The 23,400-nt window shown below is 44.9% G+C and overlaps 1 protein-coding gene across 6 annotated transcripts in view; it reads left to right on the top strand.

Annotated features, from left to right (window-relative positions):
- Window positions 1–22,972, top strand: part of rft1 (RFT1 homolog) — a 33,838-nt gene extending 10,866 nt beyond the window's left edge. For 4 of the 6 annotated variants that reach the window (XM_042339568.1, XM_042339570.1, XM_042339567.1 and 1 more), the window contains 7 exons: window positions 1,108–1,186; window positions 8,870–8,920; window positions 9,471–9,601; window positions 13,673–13,817; window positions 17,374–17,479; window positions 18,703–18,952; window positions 22,730–22,972. In XM_042339568.1, coding sequence (XP_042195502.1) covers window positions 1,108–1,186; window positions 8,870–8,920; window positions 9,471–9,601; window positions 13,673–13,817; window positions 17,374–17,479; window positions 18,703–18,952; window positions 22,730–22,891 — 924 coding nt within the window. In that variant the 3' untranslated portion in view covers window positions 22,892–22,972. The remainder of the gene's footprint in view (window positions 1–1,107; window positions 1,187–8,869; window positions 8,921–9,470; window positions 9,602–13,672; window positions 13,818–17,373; window positions 17,480–18,702; window positions 18,953–22,729) is intronic. The other 2 variants (XM_042339569.1, XM_042339572.1) reach the window with 2 other exon arrangements.
- The last annotated feature ends 428 nt before the right edge of the window (window positions 22,973–23,400 follow it).

Genomic DNA, 23,400 nt, shown 5'->3' with positions numbered 1-23,400 from the left:
CTGAGTTGGGGTTGGCAGCCAAAAAGGGTGCAGACGCATATTGGTGGGGAAGATGACCAAAGAGGAAGGTCTTTTGGTAGCGAGGGAAGGGCGAGTCATCAGGATTCTGAGATGGAGTTCGAGAGCAGGGGTAGAGAGGCTGAAAGCCCGATGGCTGATGGTGAGGCAGGCAAGTTAGGGGATGTGAAGCAGGCTGGTGCCCACTGAGCAGAGGAGCGGCCGGCCAATTTGTACGGTGTCAGAAGTTCACGGGTAGGGTGAAAACCAATGCGGCATTTAAAGGATAGGACGAGGATCTTGACCTCGATCTGCTGGGGGCTGTCAGGCAAGGATGGGGATGAGAGGCTCAAGGAGCCTAGTGCAGGAAAGAAAACAGCTGCAAAGTTATGGATAGTGTGCATCTTGTGAAGGGAAGAGTTGGTTAGCCCGAACGCAGAGAGTTGTCAAGAGTCATGCCTGGACATGCTGAATGGATAAAGATTGCCATCATGGTGGACTTGATTTTGACAGCCATTCACAGGCGCTTGGAAAATTTCCCGATTTCCTATAGACCCAGTCCCCTACCACAACCACCCCCCAGCCAGCAAGCTTCCTGGTTGGCACTTTAGCTCAGTATCAAATGGGTTAGAGTATTGCCACCATCTTCCTGCCCACAGCTCAGGTACATCCCTTACCATTGAGAGATTATGGTTCCACCAGTTGGAGGTGCGGAACTTGATTGGCAGCTGCGCACTTCTCTGTAAACTAATCAACATGGATTCCAATCCCTGGATGTATGAATATCTGTTCACAAACTCGGACACCAGGTAACGGCTTCCAACACCTGTTACCCAAGCCTCAGAGTTTCTCATCAGCTATCTGGCAGACATCTGCCTTCAGCGTGGTGGGAGGACCTTTACAGGACAGCTTGTGATGTTTCAGCCACCTTGATGTTCCTGAGGTCCAATAGTTGATTCTCCTACTCCTCCTGCCCTGCTTGCTTTCCTTCCCCCTCCCCATTTTCTCCTGTAGTACAGCTGCTTTACTGCAGTTCCTAAAAGGAATGTTTTGTGTTTGCATTTTCTGTAAATCTAACCTAACCTTTTATGATTTTATTTCTTTTTATAGACAATTCTGGATTGGAAATTGGCAGCTCTGACTTGGAGTTTCTATAAACAATCCTTCCTCAAACAAGTTCTAACAGAAGGTAGGGCTTTGTTGGGATCTGGTTTGAAACTGAATATGATTTCTGCAAATGCTTTCCTGTATTGCTCAATATAACTCCAGTCTTACCTATTTCTCTGGGAGGGGTGATACTTGATACAGTGCCTTTCGTGTCAGAAGGACTTCTCAAAGTAGATTCACTGGATAAATTGCAGTCACTGTGTGTTTTGTGGGCAAATTTATAGAAGGAAGTGAGAGAATACGGAAAATAAAGCATCTTCAGAGAAGACTTAACTAATTTTGAACAGGATTTTATTAATTACTGTTCGTTGAAACCTCTTTATGCATCCATGTAATCATCACAGCTAGGTTCGACTATGCTAACTCCCTGCTTGTCAGTCTTCCTAACTCTTCCCTCCATAAGCTGCAGATCATTCAGAATTCACAAAGCGTCACTTTGTGAAATTGCTGAAAAAATGACTCATCTTGTTCTAATTGGCTGCTGCGTTTCACCCACAAAATATACAGTCACTCCACTTTACCGTATATCCTGTGAAGTGCTTTGAGACATCTCGAAGACGTGATAAGTTGCTCAAACCTAAGGATTATTATTATTATTATAAGGTTCTATCAGCACTTTCCAATTATAGTTGCTGGTCACTCATTCTTCATGTGTGAGTCTGGACGGTGGGTGTTAGCTTAGCAGTAAGTAGGAACCCGCTTGATAGTTCGTTTGGTAGATTGCTTTCCAGGGTAATAATCCTCTAAAAAAAGAATAATGTGGTCACTCAATCCACGATTGTTTGTGGGGCATTGCTGTGCGCAATTGGCTGCCGCGTTTCACTTACGAAACACACACACAGTCAATCTACTTTACAGTATATCCTGTGAAGTGCTTTTGAGACGTCTCAACGTGCTAAGGCGCAATCAAATGCAAGCATTATTATTATTATAATTCTGCAGCTCGTGTCCTTTCCTGTACCAAGTTCTGTGAACCCATCACCTCCGTTCTTACCCACTGTCTCCCTATCCCCTAGATGATAGAGTTAAAATCCTCATCCTTGCCTTCAAAGCCCTCCATAACCTTGTTCCTCTCTATCTCTGTGACCTATGTAGACCTGTCCGCTTCCTCCACTCAGCGGACTCTGGCCTGCCCCATTTCCCTCACCCATCCTGTCCCATCATTGGTGGTTGGGCTTTCAACCTTTCTGCCCCCCACCCTTTGGAACTCCATCCCACAGCCCCTTCACATGGTCTCCTCCTTTGCTTCCTTCAAGGCCCATCTCAAGACTCCTCTTCGACCATACCTTCAATCATCCTCCTAACCCTGCCCTCCACACCTCTGATCCCAAACTCCAGCTTTGATCCAAATCCTTGACTGTCCAGTGCCTTGGAATATCTTCCTGACTAGAAAGGAGCTTTACAAATGTAATTTGTTGCTGTTCTTTACCATAGGGTTTGTTTATTTCCATGCAGCCTGTTCACTCCCTGTTTCAGTGACATCTTGCCCTATTCTTCAAATGCAGATATACTGGACTTATACTGGATGTTCTGTCTCAGAAAGTCACACCTTCCATTAGCCATTCATAGAATAGAATCATAGAATGTTACAGCACGGAAGGAAGACATCCGGCCCATCGTGCCTGTGCCAGCTCTCAGAGCTACCCAATCAATCCCACTCCCCCGCTCTTTCCTCATACCGCTGCAAATTTTTCCTTTTCAAGTACCTATCTGGTTCCCTTTTGAAAATTGTTTGAATCTGTTTCCACCACCCAAGGCAGTGCATTCCAGACCATAACAACTCTGCTTACGAAAAAAAATTTCCTCATCTCCCCTCTGGTTCTTTTGCAAATTACCTTAAATCTGGCCCACAGAAACTGAAACAGTTTCTCCATATCTACTGTACCAAAACCCCTCATAATTTGAACACCTCTATTAACTCTCCCATTAACCTTCTCTGCTCTTAAGGAGAACAATCCAGCTTCTCTAGTGTCTCTACATAATTAAAGTCCCTCATTCATCCCCGGTACTATTCTGGTAAATCTCCTCTGCACCCTCCCAAGGCCATGCTATCCTTCCTAAAGTTTGGTGCCCAGAATTGGACACAATATTCTAGCTGAGATCTTACAAGTGATTTAAAGGTTTAGCAGAACTTACCTGCTTTTGTACTCTATGCCTCTATTTATAATGCTAAGGATCCCATATGCTTTTTTTAACAGCTCTATCAACCTGTGCTACCACTTTCAAAGACCTGTATATGTGAACTCCCAAGTCTCTCTGCTCCTTTACCCCTTTAAAACTGTACCATTTATTGTGTATTGTCTCCACTTATTCTTCCTCCCAAAATGTATCACCTCACATTTCTCTGCATTAAATTCTATCTGCCATGTACCTGCCCATTTTGCCATTCTGTCTATATCCTCCTGCAGTCTGCTACCATCTTCCTCATTGCTTACCCCGTTCCCAAGTGTTGTGTCATCTGCAAACTTTTAACATTTATACCCAAGTCCAAGTCATTCACATATATCAAAAAGAGCAGTGGATCTAATACTGACCCCTGGCGGTCACCGTTGTATGCTTCCCTCTCGTCTGAAAAACAACCGTTCACCACTACCCTCTACTTTCATATCAATGTTGCCTTTTATCCCATGGGCTTCAATTTTGCTAACTAGTTTATTATGTGGCACCTTATCAAATGCCTTCTGAAAGTCCACATACACTACATCAACTGTCGTGGAGTCCTGTAGCTCAGTGGTTAGAGCACTCGCTTTGCAAGCGAGAGACCTGAGTTCAATTCCAGGCAGGGCGAAACCTTGGGCAAGTTTCCTTACTCCTCACGCCTAATAATAATCCCTCCAAAACAAAAAACAATAATAAATTGGTCATTTTCAATCTACGACTGTTTGTGGGACATTGCTGTGCGCAATTGGCTGCCGCTTTCGCCCACAAATATACAGTCAATTCACTTTACAGTGTGTTCTGTGAAGCGCTTTGGGACGTCCTCCCGACGTGAAAAGCGCTATATCAAATGCAAGGATTATTATTATTATTATTATTATCTTCATCAATCCTCTCCATCATATTATCAAAGACATCAATTAAGTTTGTCAAACGTGATTTGCCTTTAACAAATCCATGTTGACTGTCATTAATTAGCTTACATTTTTCTAAATGAAAATTAATGTTGTCCCAGCTTATGGTCTCTAGAAGTTTCCCCACCACCGACATTAGGCTGATTGGTCTGTAGTTAGCAGGTTTACCCCTCTCCCCTTTTTTGAACAGGTGTGTAACATTTGCAACCCTCCAGTCCTCTGGCACTACCACCATATCCAAGGAGGATTGAACGATTGTGGCCAGAGCCCCCGCTATTTCCACCCTAACTTCCCTAAGCAGGAGGACATTGCCCCAAGTTGCTGAACAGTCTTAAGGTTTACACCCGAGCTAGAATTGTGGCCGGCGTTTAGGGTGAGAGGAAGGAAGATAGCTGAAAGCACAGACAAAAGATGACATTCTTGGGGTGGACCTTGAAGGCGGTGAGGGAAGGGGTGATTTTTGGAGGGACTTCAGGATGGAGACAGGCTGAATGCCCAACTGCTGATAGTGGGGCAGGAAACGTGAAACTCAGCCCTCTGAGAAGAGATATTGACCAGGTTGGATGAAGAGGTTGAGAGTTAGGGTGGGAGGAATTTAAGGGTTAGGACGCGGATCATTAACCAATTCCACTGGGGGATGGGAAGGTAGTGGAGTGGGTGATAGGCAAGTATTGTCACATATTGACAATGTGGACACAAATCATGTGAACAGTCTTAAGATGTTTTTAAGAAATTGTCACAGATGACAGAGTTAAATAGTAATAGATTATCTCCACCAGTCAGCAATTCAGATATTTTACAATAATTAGAAAATGAATTAAAAAGGAGTTTAAAAAAAACCTTCTATGAAGGAAATTCTCTGCCTCAAACCGTTGTTATAACAAGAGTCTATAAATTATTTTCAAATGGGTTGCGTGAAAGTTGTGTCAGCCTGGCTCAGCTGGTAGCACTCTCTCCTCTGAGTCGAAAGGTTGCAGGATCAAGTACCAAGTCCAGACTTCAAGCTCGTAGTCTAGGCTGATGCTCAATGCAGTGCCAAGAGAGCGCTGTCGGAAGTGCTTGCATTGGGAGCCCGCTGGTTTGAATCTTTTTTTAAACATACTGTGTTTGCAAGTACTGTGTGTTGCAAGTCTCAGCTGGGGTTGTATGGAAGGCTGAATTGGCTTCCGGGTGGTGGGGGGTGGGCGCTGTGTTCTGCTCTCACCCTCTACTTCCAGTGCATGTCAAGTGGGTGAAGAAAAGTCAGGCTTGGCTAGGAAGGCCTTCATCCTGGCAACCACATGCACATGTCATGTCCCAAACTATATACTGTAGCCCAAGATATCCCTAACCGAAATCTGCCTAATTTGTGCTTGGAAGAATAACACTTTCTGCTTCCACTGTTTCCTTAGGCAGCCATACATTTACTACTCGCTCAATGAAGTAGTGTTTCCGCAGATTTGTTCTGAGTTTACCCCCATTCAATCGCAGGCCGTGTCCTCTGGATCTACTGTTCAGTACAAGATAAAACAGCTTATGGTAGCTTATAGATAAAACAGATTACCTAGTCCTTTCAGAATCTTAAAGACTGTAATCATAACGTCCCTAAACCTTCTCCTCCAGTGTGAACCTAAACCTAGTTTACCTAATCGCTCCTTGTAGTCCATTCCCTTCATCCCCTCAATCATTTTAGTTGCCCTCCTCTGTATCCTTTCATTTGCTGCAATATCCTTTTTTATATTGTGGTGACCAGAACTGCACACAGTTTTCCAAGTGCAGTCGCACCAATGATTTATAAAGTGGCAGGATTACTCCACTATTTTGGCTCAATATTGGCTTTAAGACAACAGCCCAGCATCTGGTTTGCCTTATTCATTGCTACTGAGCACTGTCCTCCTCGGTCACTCTTCTCCACAGCTCCATCTCTTCCACTGTTAATTCCTTCACTCCCCCCTCTTCCGTCTCCTACTCATGCAAATCACCTTGGTACACCAGCCACCTCCATTCCCTTAAAGCCCAGGTGTGTTCCACTGAGCACACCTGGCTTAAATCAAACCTAACTGTCCATCGGCAGATTTGGCTGGACCATGTCAAATCCTACTGCTCCTCCCTCACCTCTGCCAAAACATCGTTCTACTCCAAGACAACCTTAGAGACTAAGGACAACCCCAGGCTCCTCTTCTCCATCACGAACCAGCTCCTCTGTCCACCCTCTCACACCTCACCTGTCCTCACCTCAAATGCCAACTGCGAGGCAATGCTGGACTTCCTTGAATCCAAAGTCAAGGGAATCCGCTCATGCCTCTGCCAGCTCATCTGCTATCCCCTCCCCTGCTTCCCTCTCTGCCCTCCCCCCCTCCCCCACCCCAACCCTCAGCTCGGGTCCGTAACGCTGTCTGTCCAGTGCCTTGGGACTTCTTCCCGACGTGAAAGGCGCTGTATAAATGTAATTTTGTTGTTGTTTTTGTTGTCTTCCCTTCCTCTCTCATCACCACTAATAACCCATATGAAACCCACCACCTGCTCCCTTGACCCCATCCCTATCCCTCTCCTTATCTCCCAGCTCCACCTCCATCTACTTACTGACATTGTCAACCTCTCCCTGTCCTCTGGTACGGTTCCCACCCATTAAAAAAGCTGCCATCACTCCTATCCTTAAAAAACCCTCCCTGGACCCTTCTCTACTCCCTAACTACTGCCCCATCTCCAACCTCCCCTTCCTCTCCAAGGTCCTGGAACGAGTTGTTGCTTCTCAGCTTTGCTTCTTCTCCTGCCACTCCCTTCTCGAACCCCTCCAATCGGGCTTCCGTGCTGCCCACAGCACAGAAACAGACCTGGTCAAAGTGACAAATGACATTCTGTCCAGCTGCGACTAGGGCTCCCTCTGCCTTCTGGTCCTCCTTGACCTGTCTGCTGCTTTTGACACCGTCGACCAATATCCTCATCCACCGCCTCTCCTCTCACCTCAACCTCCACAGCGCTGGCCTTGATTGGTTCAGATTCTACCTGTCACACCGCCTGCACTTCTTCTCCTCAAACGGCTTCTCCTCTAGCTCCTGGACTGTCTCGTGGGGCGTTCCTCAGGGCTCTGTCCTTGGTCCCCTCCTCTTCAATATCTATATGCTCCTTCTTGGTGACATTCACAGACATGGGGTCAACTTCCACATGTATGTGGATGACACCCAACTCTACCTCTCTGCCTCCACCCTTGACACCAGGACCACTGCTGCGCTGACAGAATGTGTGTCAGACATCAAGTCCTGGATGAGAGCTAACTTTCTTCAGTTGAACGTCAACAAGACCGAGACTCCCCTGACTGGCTCCCGTCAGCGCCTCCTTACCTCAGGCACTGACAGCATCACCATCCATCTTGCTAAGCCAGTCCGGAACCTTGGGGTCTTGTTTGACCCTCAACTATCCTTTGTACTCCACATCTGCGCCATGACCCGCTCTGCCTTCCCCCACCTCCGCAACGTCACCCGGCTCCAACACTCTCACACCGCAGGCCACCGAAACCCTCATACATGTCTTCATTACATCGAGGCTCGACTATGCAAACTCACTGCTTGTCAGCCTCCCCAACTCCTCCCCCCATAGCTGCAGATCATCCAGAACTCTGCAGCCCGTATCCTCTCTTGCACTAGGCTCCATGACCCTATCACCCCCATCCTCACCCAACTCCACTGGCTTCCCATCACACAGAGGATACAGTTCAAGATGCTGGTCCTCACCTTCAAAGCCCTCCACAGTTTTGCTCCCACCCTACCTCTCTGACCTCCTAAACCCCTACCACCCTGTTCGCTCTGCTCAGCGGGCTCCGGCCTGCTTCATGTCCCCCATCTTGCTTGCCCCACTATTGGTGGATGGGTCTTTCGCCATTCTGCACCCACCTTATGGAACTCCATCCCACAGTTTCTGCGTCTCGCTCCCTCCCTCGCCACCTTCAAGACCCACCTCAAGACCCTTCTCTTCGACTGTGCTTTCGATCTCCTTACTTCCCACCCTGCCCTCCACCCTCCCCCACTCCAACCCCCAGCTCGCGTCCATAACTCTGTCCAGCACCCTGGGATGACCTCCCAACGTGAAAGGGGCTATACAAATATAATTTTGTTGTTGTTGTTGAGATAGCTTCAATTTATTGTCAATCAGGATCCTCAGATCCTTTTCATTTTCCTTACATATTATTTTCTTTCCATTTAAATAATAATCTTTTCCTGGATTTTCTGTCCCCATGTGAAGCACTTTGCATTTCTCTATATTGAATTTCATCTGCCATCAGTCTGCCCAATTCCCAAGTATGTTCAAATCTCCTGTAACCTATCCTGGTCATCTTTGCAGTCTACCAGCTTCATTAGTTTTGTTTATCTCTTGTTTTGCTTAATAGAATTTCAGCTAGTTGAAGGGGTTGATTAAAAAAAGTTTATACAAAAAGTGTGAAAATATAATACAGACTGCCTCGATATGCTATAGATACCGCTTCGGTTGAGACTTTCAATACATAAATAATTCTTAAAGATATAAATATTTAAAGGATACAGTGAACAGATGGAACATTACATTAAAGAAACTTGACAATGACAGAGAAGCCTGTATAGGTAAATGACGTTTCTCTTTATCTCTGATTTGCCTTAATAGAATTAACTTTTCCCTTGCAGGTGAACGATATGTCATGACCTTCCTAAATGTGTTAAATTTTGGAGACCAAGGTACTGTTTTTAACCTCATGGTGCATTTCATTCTGGATAATCAAGGGTTCCTGGGGGATATGAGGATCTCCTTGGAGTTAAACTGCTCCAAAGTGACATACTTGGCAACGGAAAGTTAGACTCAAACCAAAAGCTTTAACTTAACGGGTAGAATGATCCTAGCTGTAGAAGTAGTGCAAACTGCTAGATATTTCAATAGCAAGCTCTGTATTTTTAGCTGGTTAAACTGCAGCAGTTACCCCAAAGCACACTGTGGGGTCCCAAATCCTTGCCTCTTACCAACATTTGCCTAATTAGGTAAGCAGGATGCGTTCCTCCAGGGAGAGTATGTATTCCATTCCAATACACTGGAATTTCAATGTATAGGTGGGATGCATGAAACTCATGGTGTTCAGGAGTTGACCTTATTGCAGTTTGTGTGACTTTGCTAGCACACTTACCAGAGCACATCGATTAACAGTACACTGTTTGTGAAGAGTTTGAGATGTTCTAATGTGATAAGTTCCTATATATAAAACAATTCTTTCTAATGATTTGCTTTTCTGTGCAGGTGTATATGACATTGTGAATAACCTTGGCTCCTTGGTAGCCAGATTTGTTTTTCTACCCATTGAGGAGAGTTTTTACATTTTCTTTGCCAAAGTGCTTGAAAGAGGGAAGGGTTCAGTGATGCAGAAGCAGGTAAGCTTGAACTGTTGCTAGAATTCATTTGTGCCTTTGCCACAAATGTTTCAGGATTATAGGCTTGCTTAATTTGAACAAAGTGAGATGAATAAAATGTTTGATTTTAAAAAAAAACAGGTATTAGTGGCACGGTCATGATGGTTCTGTGCTGAAAATTCCTGTGTGTTTGTGCTTGTAATGAGTTACCAGTAAAAATCTGCCAGCATGAAAATTAAAAGCGACTTAGCAGCATTTCAGTTCATTCCCAGATGTTCAATATTAAGTAAACATGGTAACATAGACATTTTCTGCACATAGGAGGCAATTCAGCCAATAGTATTTGCCACTACTGCCTACTTTTTAAAATCATTGCTTTATTAATCCCACTTTCCAGCTCTCCCTACGTCCCTTATTCACCCAGTTATTTACCTTGGATATTTACCTCGTTCCTTTTTGAACGAACAATTCTATTTATTAAACTTTCTGCTAACAATCCTAACTATGACGCCTTGCTTCCTCCCTTTCCTCCTTCAAGGCCGGTCTCAAAACCTTTCTCTTTGACCGTGCCTTCAGCTCCCCTCTCGACTCTCTTCCCCCTCCTCGCTCCCTCCCTTCCCTCCCCTCACCCTGACCATTTCCCCCTCCTTGCTCCCTCCCTTCCCTCACCCTGACCATTTCCCCCTCCTCGCTCCCTCCCTTCCCTCCCCTCACCCTGACCATTTCCCCCCTGCTCGGGTCATGACCCAACTGTGCAGCGCCTTGGGACGTCCTCCTGACGTGAAAGGCGCTTTATAAATGGAATCTTGTTGTTGTTGTTGTTGTTGCCATTGATTCCCCAAAGAAAGGATATTTTCCCCCTACCTGCCTCTTACGTATCTTAAAAACCTGCACAAATGTATTCAACTGGGGCCAAATATCCTATATTAGCGGTGCAACAGGTGGCCTTCAACTCTTACCAAAACCACTCCCCTCAATCCCTCTCATCCAATCAGCTGCACAGTTTACTATCTGCACAGCGGTTGCTAAGGACGTTGCTAAGGACGCGCTTGCCCTCCTGACAGACTGAGGTAATGGTCGGTATTATTTCCACTCTCCGCGCTGCGTGCTCTCAACCGCTGCCGCTGCCCTGGGAGGACGTTTACCTGGGAGGGAGGGTGCACAAGTTGAAATGTTGGAAATGGTTGCTGGGCCGGATTTGGACCATGGAGCTTTCTCAAATAGGGAATCCGGGCCGCGGCAGCCAAGAGGTTGGACCACCCTGTTTGTATAATTACAACACTCTTGGTTTATAAAGCCAACAATCCTGTTTGCCTTCTTGATAGCTTTCTGTACTGGAAGATTGTTCAATTAATCCCACTTTCCAGCTCTCACTACTTCCCTTAATGTTTTATTGCTCAGATATAAATTTTCTGTTAACAATCCTGAACCATGCCACCAGGCATTGATACCAGGCATTGAAAGGAATGTTTTCCCCTTGTGAGTATGTTAAAAACCTGCTCATGGGATAAAGCCCCTTCTTAACCATAATCTGACTTAATATATACTGTATCATATTAACCCATCGTATGGTTGACAAGTGCTACTCCAGGTGAAGGGCATTATACCCTTAATAATAATAATAATGAATTAGTTCTTGCATTTGATACAGTGCCTTATCTCAGAAGCCAGACATGCCATACTAACATTCTAATAAGGTGCTGGGATGCGCTGCATTGTCAGAGCTGCTGTCCTTCAGACGAGATGTTAAACTGAAACTTTGTCTGCCTGTTCAGATGGACTTTAAAGATCCCATGGCAGACTCGAAAAGAGAAAGGAGTTTCTCCCGGTGTCCTGTCCAACAATTCCCCAAAATTTACTCCATGGATGTTTGTGGAACATTGTTTTGTGCAAATTGGCTGCTGCGTTCACACACTTTACAGTATATCCTCCCACCTATATCCTCCTACCTAAACCTTCAAGGCCCTGTCCTTGAGTGGTTTAGGTCGTACCTCTCCCACCGTCTTCACTTTGTCTCCACTAATGGTTTTTCCTCCGGCCCCCGCACTGTCTCGTGCGGTGTCCCTCAGGGCTCTGTCCTCGGTCCCCTCCTCTTCACCCTCTACATGCTCCCCATTGGTGACATCATCCGCAGACATGGGGTTAACTTCCACATGTATGCGGATGACACCCAACTCTACCTTTCCTCCTCTACCCTCAACTCCACGACCACCGATGTCCTGACAGCTGCCTGTCCGACATCGAGACCTGGACGAGAGATAACTTTCTCCAGCGCAACGTGCGCAAAACTGAGGCCCTCCTGATTGGCTCACGTCAGCGCCTCCGCACCTCAGGCGCTGACGGCATCAGCATCCAAGGCTGCACTCTCCACCTCTCAAAGCCAGTCAGGAACCTCGGTGTTCTGTTCGACCCTGAGCTGTCCTTTCTCCCTCATATCCGCGCCACAACTGGCACCGCCTTCCATCACCTCCGGAACGTCGCCAGACTACGGCACTACCTCACCCCTCACGCTGCTGAAACTCTGGTCCACGCCTTTATCACTTCAAGGCTGGACTATGGAAACTCTCTCCTCGCCGGCCTTCCCGGCACCTCCCTCCACACTGCAGGTCATTCAGAACTCTGCAGCTCATGTACTGTCCCGCACCAGGCTTCGCGACCACATCACTCCTACCCTCGCTCGCCTCCACTGGCTCCCCATCCCCCAGAGGATCGAATTCAAGATCCTCACCCTCACCTACAAGGCCATTCACGGTCTCGCTCCCTCCTACCTCTCTGACCTACTATCCCCCTACCTACCTGCCCGTACCCTCCGTTCCTCTGGCTCCGGTCTGCTCCACATCCCCCGCCCCAACCGCCCTACCATCGGTGGCCGGGCCTTCAGCCTTTCAGCCCCGAGGCTCTGGAACTCTATCCCCCAGTGCCTTCGCCACTTCCTCCCTTTCCTCCTTCAAGGCCGGTCTCAAGACCTTTCTCTTTGACCGTGCCTTCAGCTCCCCTCTCGACTCTCTACCCCCTCCTCGCTCCCTCCCTTCCCTCCCCTCACCTTGACCATTTCCCCCTTGCTCGGGTCCCGACCCAACTGTACAGCGCCTTGGGACGTCCTCCCGACGTGAAAGGCGCTCAATAAATGGAATCTTGTTGTTGTTGTTGTATATCGCGAAGCGCTTGAGAAGTCTTGACAACATGATAAGGCACATCAACAAATTAAACGATTATTATTCCTATTGACAATGTCTTTTTTTTTGTTTAAACATCCCAATTGATTCCACTGATGCAGGTGTCTGGGCTAAAGCAATCCACTTATTTGTTCACAATCCTCTGTGTGAAGAAATATTTCCTGATCTCAGTACAAACAGATTTGGTTCTGATTTTAAGGCTGTGTCCCTTCTAATGGATCGCTCTATAAAAGGGAACAGTATTCTATCTGTTAATTCCTTTCATTGCTTTAAATACATTTGTGTCTTTGTTCCTGTTCATTTTCCATGTTTTAATCCCCCAAAAAATTTGACGTGTTATGATAAAATGAATGAAAATTAAACTAAATATTGAAGGTTTAATTGGTCCTCAATTATTAGCCAGCAATTTACATCAAAACAATTTATCCTCCTTAAAGTGCTATTGGAGTGGAATCTGAAGGCCATCTACATTCCAACCTTCTAGCTTTAGTTAGGAACGGAAGTGCAAGCTTTGAAGATCTGCTGTGGGGGAAGTTTGTGTTAGGACAGGTGTGTTCTTTGTATTTCTTAGCCATGATCGTGTATCCTGGTAGAATTTAGAGCCCATTCAAAAGCTGGAGAATATGACTAGATATCTGGGGCCTGAAAAAATATATGCTGAAATTGTGAAGTGTTTCTCTCACTTTTACAGAGAAAACTGCCTAGCAGCCAAGTGCTGGATTTTCCACTGTTTACTGTACATTGTGTGAAATCTTTTTTCTGACATTGTACGGTAAAAATCAGGACATCAGTTATTGAATTCAGCTCGCTTTACAAAGAACAGCTTCAGGGTGCAACCTGAAATCCTCGATTCATATTTCAAGTTCCTAAGACCAATATTTTGAATCCCTTCATTTGTGTCTTGCTTTGTCTCCAGGAGGACGTTGATCTGGCAGCAGGAGTTCTGGAGGTCCTCCTCAGGCTGGTCCTGCTAATTGGCCTGAGCGTCACTGTCTTTGGCTATAGCTACTCCCAATTGGCTCTCGATATCTATGGTGGTTCACTGCTCAGCTCTGGCTCAGGTATTGCTCTCTTCATCTTGAGGATCTAAGTTTTTTCTTATTGTCCCACAGAAGGTAATTTATGCAGCTGAAGATTGAGTTGAAAATTTCTCTAAAAATAGGGATTTAAAACTGCATTGCATTTTAGGAATATTTTTCTTCCATTTCTTCTTTCATTCTTCGTTCCATTGTTAAGAGTTTTAAAGCTAATTGATTTATTAGCAGTAAGAATATGGCCACAATGTACCCATTATGATTTTTATGTCTAATTTCAGTTTATCACTGGTAGTTCCTTCGCTCTTTAAGCAGATGACCTTCTCCAATGGCACCTAAAAAAGGTTTCTATTGAGCCTTTCCACAGGTACAAGTGATAGCTGATACCTAGATCAGAGAATACAAGACTAGGCTAGTATTGAGGTTTCACAGTCTCACCTTTATACCTGTGGGATAGGAAGGACAACTGTGGCTGGAACCAGGACTACAATGCTCATAGCAACAACAACAATAAACTTCATTTATGTAGTGCCGTTGGGAGGACGTCTGAAGGCGTTGGACAGTTAAGGGTTTGCACCTGAAACGGGTTGGATTAAGAGGCATGGGGAGCAAGGGGTGGGGATGGCAAGACGATTGAAGACCCAGACAAAGAAGAATGTCTTCAGATGGGCCCTGAAGGAGGCAAGGGAGAGGCGTAGTGAAGAGAATGTAGTTCCAAGTTGGGGGCATACTGCTGATGGTGGGGTGCCCCGGGTGGGGAACATGGAGCAGGCAGGTCCCTGTCGAGCAGAGGGAGTGGGTGGGTTGGTAAGGTTTCAGCAGGTTGCAGGGTTAGGGAGGCCCAAAATCCTGGGGGGCTTTAAAAGTGAGGTTCTTGAACTGGGGAGCCAGTGGAGGCAGACGAGGATGGAGATGATAAACTCGTGGAGCCTGGAGCGGGAGAGGCACAAGCTGCAGAATTCTGAATAACCTTCAGCTTATCAAGGAAAGAGTTAGGAAGTCTGCTGAGCAGGGAGTTAGAATAATCGAGCCTGGGTGTGATTAATGCATGGATAAGGATCTTGGGGCCCGAGGAGAGAGGTGGTGGTGGATGTGGGGAATATTGCGGATGTGGGGGATGTCTGAACAGATATGGTGTTTAAAGGACAGTTCAGAGTCGAACACAGCACCGAGGTTACGTACAGTTAGGTGAAGAGTGCATCCATGTAGATTGATGCTGTCAGAGACTGAAGTGAGAAGGCACTGATGGGAGCCATAAGGAGGGCCTCTGCCTTGTTAGCTCTGACAGACATTCTGTCAGGACAGCTTTGATCCTGAAGTTGAGGGTGGAGGCAGCGAGATAGAATTGGGTGTCATCCACATACATATAGAAGTTAACCCCAGGAGCATGTAAAGAGGAGAGGTGCGAGGATAGAGCCCTGAGGAATGCTGCATGTGATGGTGTGGGGACTAGAGGGGAAGCCGTTAACAGATACAAAGTGGAGACGATGGGAAAGGTAAGATTGAAATCAGGTCATAAAGGTGGAGAGTAGTCAACAGTGTCGAAGGTGACAGAGAGATCAAGGAGCTCGAAAAGGCAGAGAGAGCCCAGGTGAAAATGTCATTTTGACTTTGGGATGATACAGGCAAGAGAGAGAATGGAGTCTGCTTGGGGGGTAGTGGGAGCACGGGGGAGTTGATGTGTGGTGGAAAACAGAAGCTTGGTTGTTTTGGGCCTTCAGGATGGCCTGGGAGGAGAATGCGGTTTTGGCTTGTGTGTGGGAGAAGGCGGTAAGTTCAAGCCAGATCTGGCGATGATCCATGAGGCCAGCTTTGTGCCAGCTGCACTCAAGCACCTGCAATTAGGATTTAAAGTAACAGACAATTTGGACCCAGAAAAATCCCACAAACAGCCCTGAAGTGAATGATCAATTTTAAGCAATTTTATTTGGGGGATTATTGACTAGGACACCAGGACGGCAATGCCACGGGATCTTTAATGTCCACCTACACAGGCAGACGACCTCGGTTTAACATTTCATCCGAAGGACAGCACCTCCAACAATGCAGTACACCCCCAATGCTGCATTGGAGTGTCTGCTTAGGCCAAGAGGAGGTCCTACGTTTTGGCAGGTGAGGGCGGATGCCAGATTTGAGCTGTGGGCCGCATAAGCAACATGTTAGTGTTTTCCTTCTAGAAACATAACCCATAAGAATCATATAGAAATCCAATGTTTTAAGTGTAACTATATTACTTAATTTCACTATACTTTAGTAAATGCAATGCAAACTTTAAATACAATGTTGAAATTTATACAAATTTTAAAACAATAATATCTGTCTGTGTCTCTCTCTGTATTTACATTATCCCTGTATCTGTCTCTTTCTGTCTGTGGTTGTCTTTGTTTTTGTCTGTTTGCGTGTGTCTCTATATCTGTCCCTCTCTATCTGTGTGTGTCTCTATATCTGTCTCTCTCTGTGTGTCTATGTGTGTCTCTGTATCCCTCTCTCTCTTTATCTCTCTTTATCTGTGTATCTGTCACTCTGTAACTGTGAGTCTGCGTGTCTGTGTCTCTCTCTGTATTTACGTTATCCCTGTATACTGTCTCTTTCTGTCTGTGGTTGTCTTTGTTTTTGTCTGTTTGCGTGTATCTCTGTATCTCTCTGTGTGTCTCTGTATCTACCTGACTGCGTTCTCTCTTTATCTCTTTCTATCTCTCTGTCTATGTATCACTGTATGTGTGTATGTGTGTGATTTTCTTTCTGTCTGTATGTGTATCTTTCATGTTACTAGTTTGAAAGTGATTGACAGGTTCTGCTGCTAACCAGCGTCTTGTTTGTAACCCAGGTTAGACTAAGCCTGGGCTCTGGACATACAGTGTGACTATGTTCATGGGGCAGTTAAAATCATTCCCTGGGCCAAATGCAGCTCGCTGGCCGCATGTTGGACTACCCTGGCTTAGACCATGTGAGTTCAAGCCATGTGAGTGGCTTCCACCCACAACCTTCTAACCCAGAGGTGAGAGTGCTTCCACTGAGCCAAGCCATTTAAACCTTCAATAAGGCCGTTCAAATGTATCTATCCCCTTAAAATAACAAAATAACAAGTTGGATTGATAGTGCCCTTCACAAGACATAATGTCTTGGAGACCATGTTGGACCCCAAGAGAGGCTAGGGTTGAAGAGGAGAGCGATGTTGGATCAGGGGATGAGCATTAGTTCTGTGTCCGCTGAGCCAAAGGGACAGCCAATGCAGTGAGGTACAAACATATAAAAACATCCAACAAAGTCCCGGGTGCTGGCTGAGAGAGGGGAATCTAGTGGGCTAATTGTTATTTGTTTGGAAGCAAGTGTTAAGAGATCGACTAGCAGAGGTAGGTTTAGCTGCCTGTTCAACTACACAAGTTGCAAGCACAATGGAAATTTACAAGAATAATGATAAATTCAAAACAACGTAATAATGGAAACTGTAATAATGAAAACACAACAGGTGTTTTCAAACGGATATTGTTTATTTGTTTGAAGTCACTGTTAGGTGACACAAAATGACTGAAAGGAGACAAGATAGTGAACGTATGTGAATGATATTTCCTGGTTTCTGCAGGTCCTACTCTCCTGCGGTGTTACTGCCTGTATGTGCTGCTCCTCGCAACTAATGGAGTGACTGAATGCTTCACCTTTGCTGCTATGAGTAAAGAGGAAGTTGACAGGTGAGGAGTAACACTTTCTAATCATCATTCACAGCTTTCAAACACCTCTCACAGATCCAATCACCTCCCCCACAGCATTGAATTGCAAAGCAGATCCTCTGAATTTCACCAACTGATTGGTTCATTCTTCTTTTTCAAACAATCCTGCAGCCACAGAAAATTTTCCTTTTTTAACCACACATCAAAAACAAAGGATAGTGCAATAAGTTGCGGTTGAGAGATTTTTTGTTTTAAATGTACATTATCAGTGATAATAGCGTGATTATCCAGTTTATAGCTTTGCTGTGCTCCTAGTGTGGACTGCCTGAGGGGAGAGGTGTGCTTCCCGTGTTACTATTTGGAGCAACAGTGTTGTACTACTGATTTTGAAATGTTAACACTATTAATCTGTTAGTAATGATTTTCTTCATAATAATAATCTTTGCATTTGATATAGAGTCTTATCACATCATTGTGACATCTCAAAACGCTACACGGAATATTGACAGAATTTTGTGGCTGAAATGTGGCAGCCAATCTCACATAAGTGTCCAACAAATAGTCGTGGATTCAGTGACCAAATTATTTTTTGTGAGGGATTATAACCCCTAGAAAGTGATCTCCCAATCAACTAACTCCTGGGTTCCTACTTATTGTTAGGTAAACAGAGGCTTGTGGAGTAAGGAACATGTCTAAGTTTCGCCCTACCCGGGAATTGAACCCGGGTCCTCTCGCTTGCTATGAGAGACTACGCTATGGGACTCCACATGAATGAACAATACCAACCAGCCACCAATGTGATCGATATTCAAGCGCTCTGAGATGACACCCTGTGTGGAGGGTGGTATATAAATGCAAGTTGTTGTTGTACCTTAGGACTCTTTATACTACTGGCTTGGCCTGCTTCCTCAAAACTCTTAACACTCACTATTACCTGTCCTTGAGACAGCATATGATTTCCAGATATTCGTTATCGTCCTGCATTCTTGCTACATGCTGTCGGAGCTGTTATCTCCAGTACAGTTTATTATTACTTTTTCTCTATTTCCCTATATCCCCTACCGTTCTCAAATTTGACTCCCAAGTCTGTAAAAGAACATTGAGACATTATGTTTGTGAAAGGTGTAATATATGTCGTTATTTGACAACCACTATTTTTATTTTCTTGCTGCCAACTAACTTGTAGCAGTGAATTTCAGAGGTATAAAATACTTGATATAACGTAACATCTGTTTTTTTTGAAGGTACAATTTCATCATGTTGGTTTTATCCATTTCCTTTCTGTGTATCTCGTATTTCCTAACCTGGTGGCATGGTGCTGTTGGATTTATTTTGGCCAACTGCATGAATATGGGTCTCCGAATTGCACACAGTGTTCACTACATCGCCTGTTATTTCAAGCTGAGCTCCAATCGGCCACTGTTGGCTCTGCGACCATCTTGGCGATTACTTCTAGTTTACCTTGGCTGCGGCATCATCACAGTGCTATCAGAGGTATGGATTGTGCTCGAAACACTCTTACATCCAGCTGTTCTAGATGACAAATTAAGTAAACTGATACTTCTGATAGAGAGCTGTGAAAGAGATCTGTTAACTTTACCTTTAATCCAACATTTAATACCAGTGTATTTGATCTTTCATATCTCTCTGTTCCTTCTTCATTGAGAATTTTGTCATTTTGGGTATATTTCTATATTTGGAAAAAAACAGAAAATTATGGTCCCCAGCCTCCTCCCAATGGAGTGGAGATGCACAGATACTAGTTGCCCTCCAGTATCTCACTGAAGTGGCTGTTAATGTGTGAACTTTGGCATGAATATTAGACCACTTTGTAGAGGGCTAAGCCTACATCATCTCATTTTGTTCACTCGGCTGCCACATGCATTCACTAGGGGCAGGAAATCAAACTGATTTTAACCCTCGTAACTCAAGGAAGGTAAGGGCCAATTTAGTCTCTCATGCAGTCTGACTGAGATCCTAAAATCAGCACACATTGGGATTTGAACCAGCGAGCTTCTGGTCCATAGCTACATTACGATATCGGGGCTGCCCCACTTCACATTTTTCTGTATTGAATTCCATTTTACATAAATCTTCCCATTCTGCTAACCTGTTATACATTTTGTTACTTCCTAGTTTAGTATCATCCGGAACATTTGAATATTATTCCCTCCACACCGACATCCAAATCATTGCTCTAAATAATAATCCTTACTTTGGTATAGCAGCTTTCATGTTGGGAGGACATCTCAGAGTACTTCACATGATACACTTGATAGTGCAGCAATTGTATATTTGATGGGCAAACACATCAGCAATTTACACAATTTTATTCAGAGGATTGTTGGTCTTATTCAAAGGATTGTTGACCTCCTGTCTGAAGCACCAGGAGAGAGAAACTCTTCTCTTTTTTGAATGGTGCTATGAGATCTTTAACATTCACTTCAACAGGCAGACGATTTAATGTCTCATCCACGAGATGGCTTCGGGAATAAGATAGATCCCAACATCATTGCCCATGGCACACTACTCCAGTAGTAGCTCAGTGGTCAGAGCACTCGCCTCTCAAGCGAGAGACCTGGGTTTGATTCCCGGCAGGGCAAAACGTTGGGCAAGTTTCCTTATTCCACAAGCCTCTGTTTACTTAACAGTAAGTAAGAATCTGGTTGTTAGTTGATTGGCAGATCTCTTTTCCAGGGGTAATAATTCCTTAAAAAAAATAATAATACATTGGTCACTTCAATTCATGACTGTTTGTGGGACATTGCTGTGGACAATTGGCTGCCGCCATTTCTCCCCCAAAATATACAGTCAATTCACTTTACAGTATAATCTGTGAAGTGCTTTGAGACGTCTCGAAGACATGATAAGGTACTGTATCAAATGCAAGGATCATTATTATTACTCTCCTGTGCCTGTTGTTCAACCATTTCTCTGTTCACTTTGCTACGTTTCCATCAACATCAAATGTTTTGGTCAGAGAGCAAAATATTTGTCAGACACTTGTCACCATGCTTAAAGTGATCCAAACCAGACAGAATTCTACGTGTACATGCTGCTACCTATACATGGAAATATCATGTCAAACGGAATGTGCACTCTTTCCATGGTGTAACCACTGGTTGGTGATTTCACGTTTGCCAAGCACAGATTTAAGCCTTCACCAAGTGTATAGCCAGGTACCCGGCAAGCTTCCTGGTGAGCAACACAGCATGAAATGTGTGAGAGCATTGCCCACAGTTTAAGACACACATCACAATAATCCTTAAATTTTGTGTAGCGCCTTTCACGTCGGGGGATATCTCAATGCTCTTCAACAACAACCTAATTTAGATAGCGCTCTTTGCACAGGGCACAAAATAAATCTTGTGTTGGATTGCTTACAATAGTGTAGTCCATTGCTGAGCCGAGGAGAAAGAGTAGCTGAAAAGATAGGGTGGTCCTAGCTGGACAACAGCGGGAAAGCTTGCCACACAGTGCTTTCAGTGGCAAGATTCTAGCAGTCCCCCAATGCAAATTCTGGGGTCCCCAAGCTTGGCTCTGGCCAACCTGCACCTAATACTGGATTAGGTAAGCCGAATGTATCCTTTCAGGAGAGGGTTTGTGTTCCAAAAAATATTTCAGGAATTTCCACGTGCAGGTGGGATGCATGGAACTCTGATTAGTTTGGATACTGTTATGCATGGTGATTGGTTTCAGCATATGTTAGACACCCAGCTGACCAAAACAAGTAATTTAACATCCACTTAAACAAGCAAACAGGGCCTTGGTTTTAATGTCTCATCCGAAGGATAGTACCTCCAGCAAATCAGCACACTCCAGCACTGTATTGGAATTGCAGCTAAGACTACTAATTCAGATGTATCAGCACGTGATTACAAACCTGGACTTCAGGAAATGCCTTCTACCAATAGATTCTTTCCCAACATGGGGCTTGAGCCCACAACCTTCTGACTCAGAGGCAAAAGTGCTACCAACAAAGCCAAGCTGACACACACACATTCCTACCTACTGAGTGATATTTCTACCAGGTGGAAACCTAGAGCATCAGCAACAACTATCTTTATACCAATTGAGGTAGATACCAAGCCATGGATGTATTCGCACATGCTTATGAATCCAGACTCCAGAAAACTCCTTCCAATATATTTGGTCCCAAACCTCAGTATCCTCTTCAGTTATTTGATGGACAGCGTGACAGAAGGCAGTTTGTCTCAATCTCACATATTTAAGGTAAATTCAGATAAATAAAAGGTTTTTTCGTCCTTCAAATAAGATCTTAAACCTAGGTCCTGCCTGATTAGGTGGGTATTAAATATCCCATGGCACTATTTGAAAAAAAAGGGAGTTTCTCCTAGAGCCTTGGCCAACAATCCTCCGGATAATATTGGTCATTCACTTAATTTTCTGTCTTTTTTTGTCTTATTTGTATAATGCCTTTCACATCAGGAGGATGTCCCAAAGTGCTGGACAGTCAGGGATCTGCACCCGAGCTAGTGGTTGAGATCAGGAGGGGTGGGGGGATGGGGAAGGTAGGGGTTGGAGGGTGACCGAATGCAAAGGTTGAGGAGGTTCTCAAGACGGGTCTTGAAGAAGGCAAGAGAGGGCAAGACGGGGTGGATTGTGGGATGAAGTTCCAAAGTGTGGGGGTAGAGAGGCAGAAGGCCCGCCCGCCAACGGTGGGGCAGGCAAGGCGAGGGGCGTGAAACAGGCCAGAGCCCGCTGAGAGGATGGAGAGGACAGTTTGGTTACTGGTTACAGTTACAGTTACAGTTATTGGTTACAGCCAGGGTCACAAAGATATCTTGAACTGGAACTTTTCCTGCGATTCCTCCACAGTCACCCAATTCCCTGTCACTACCTCACTGGTGCTGACCTTCTGTGGGCTGACCAAATATTGGAGCATTGGTTCCAGAAAATAATCCCCTTCATGAATGCTGAATGAATGTGTTCAGTTGGTCTTCAATGTCAGCAATTTTGAGCTTGAGGTACAGTTTTCTCACACCTCATTCAGTTGTAGCTAAATGTAAGGCTAATTATAGTTGTCCTGGGAATACTGGTTACCAAGAGTGATCCACATCATGAAATTCAAACACATCATAAGCCCTACTATGTCTTTTTGGCTTGCCCTGTGGTTCCTGGACTTATCCTAACGCCAGTTGCAGCAGACGCAGCTTTCATCATTGCTGAAGTCCACATTGCTTTTGTTTCCACTAATAAGTACAAGTTGTTGATTCAAGCTTTGAGTAACTGGGTTTCTTCTGTCCACAGGAGACATTGTGCTGTGCCAAAGGCTGGCTGTACAGACTGTTGCACATCGCTATTGGGGCTGGCTGTTTCGTGACATTGCTTCTTATAGTATTCTTCACAGAGACTAGACTTGTCCATTTTATTAGGACTCAGTTCTTGTCTGGGTACAAAAAAGAAACATAGATGCTGGAGGATATCTTGCAGTCATTTTTATTATTGGAGAACCATATCATTAACAGTAAAAGAATTCTGGTGAAAGCTTGACGAAGTATGTCATGTTGTTTGTCACTAAATATAGATGCAAGAAGAAAATTCTGTGTCTGATACATGCAGAAACCCATCACCATCCTTAAGAGTATTGAAACCAAACAGAGTTCCATGCATCCCACCTACACATCAAAATTCCCATGTATTGGAATGCACACTCTGTCCATGAAGTAAATGACGGTATAAAGAAGTATAAAGCACAGCCAGGTGAGGAGCCATTCAGACGGGAGCAGAGTCAGGAGAGCGCAGGGCGGAGCCGAGGCCTAGCTGCGTGTATAAAGCACAGCCAGGTGAAGAGCCACTCAGACGGGAGCAGAGTCAGGAGTGCAAGGTAGGTGAGGGGAGGGAGCGCGATTCACAAAGTGACAGCGTGACGTCACAGTTAACAAACCAGCCACAACAACAACAACAATGTCCTGGCAGCC

This window comes from Callorhinchus milii, unplaced genomic scaffold, assembly GCF_018977255.1.
Source record: "Callorhinchus milii isolate IMCB2004 unplaced genomic scaffold, IMCB_Cmil_1.0 Scaffold12, whole genome shotgun sequence".
In the NCBI taxonomy this organism is placed as follows: domain Eukaryota; kingdom Metazoa; phylum Chordata; class Chondrichthyes; order Chimaeriformes; family Callorhinchidae; genus Callorhinchus; species Callorhinchus milii.
This window is presented reverse-complemented; position numbering and strand designations above follow the sequence as displayed.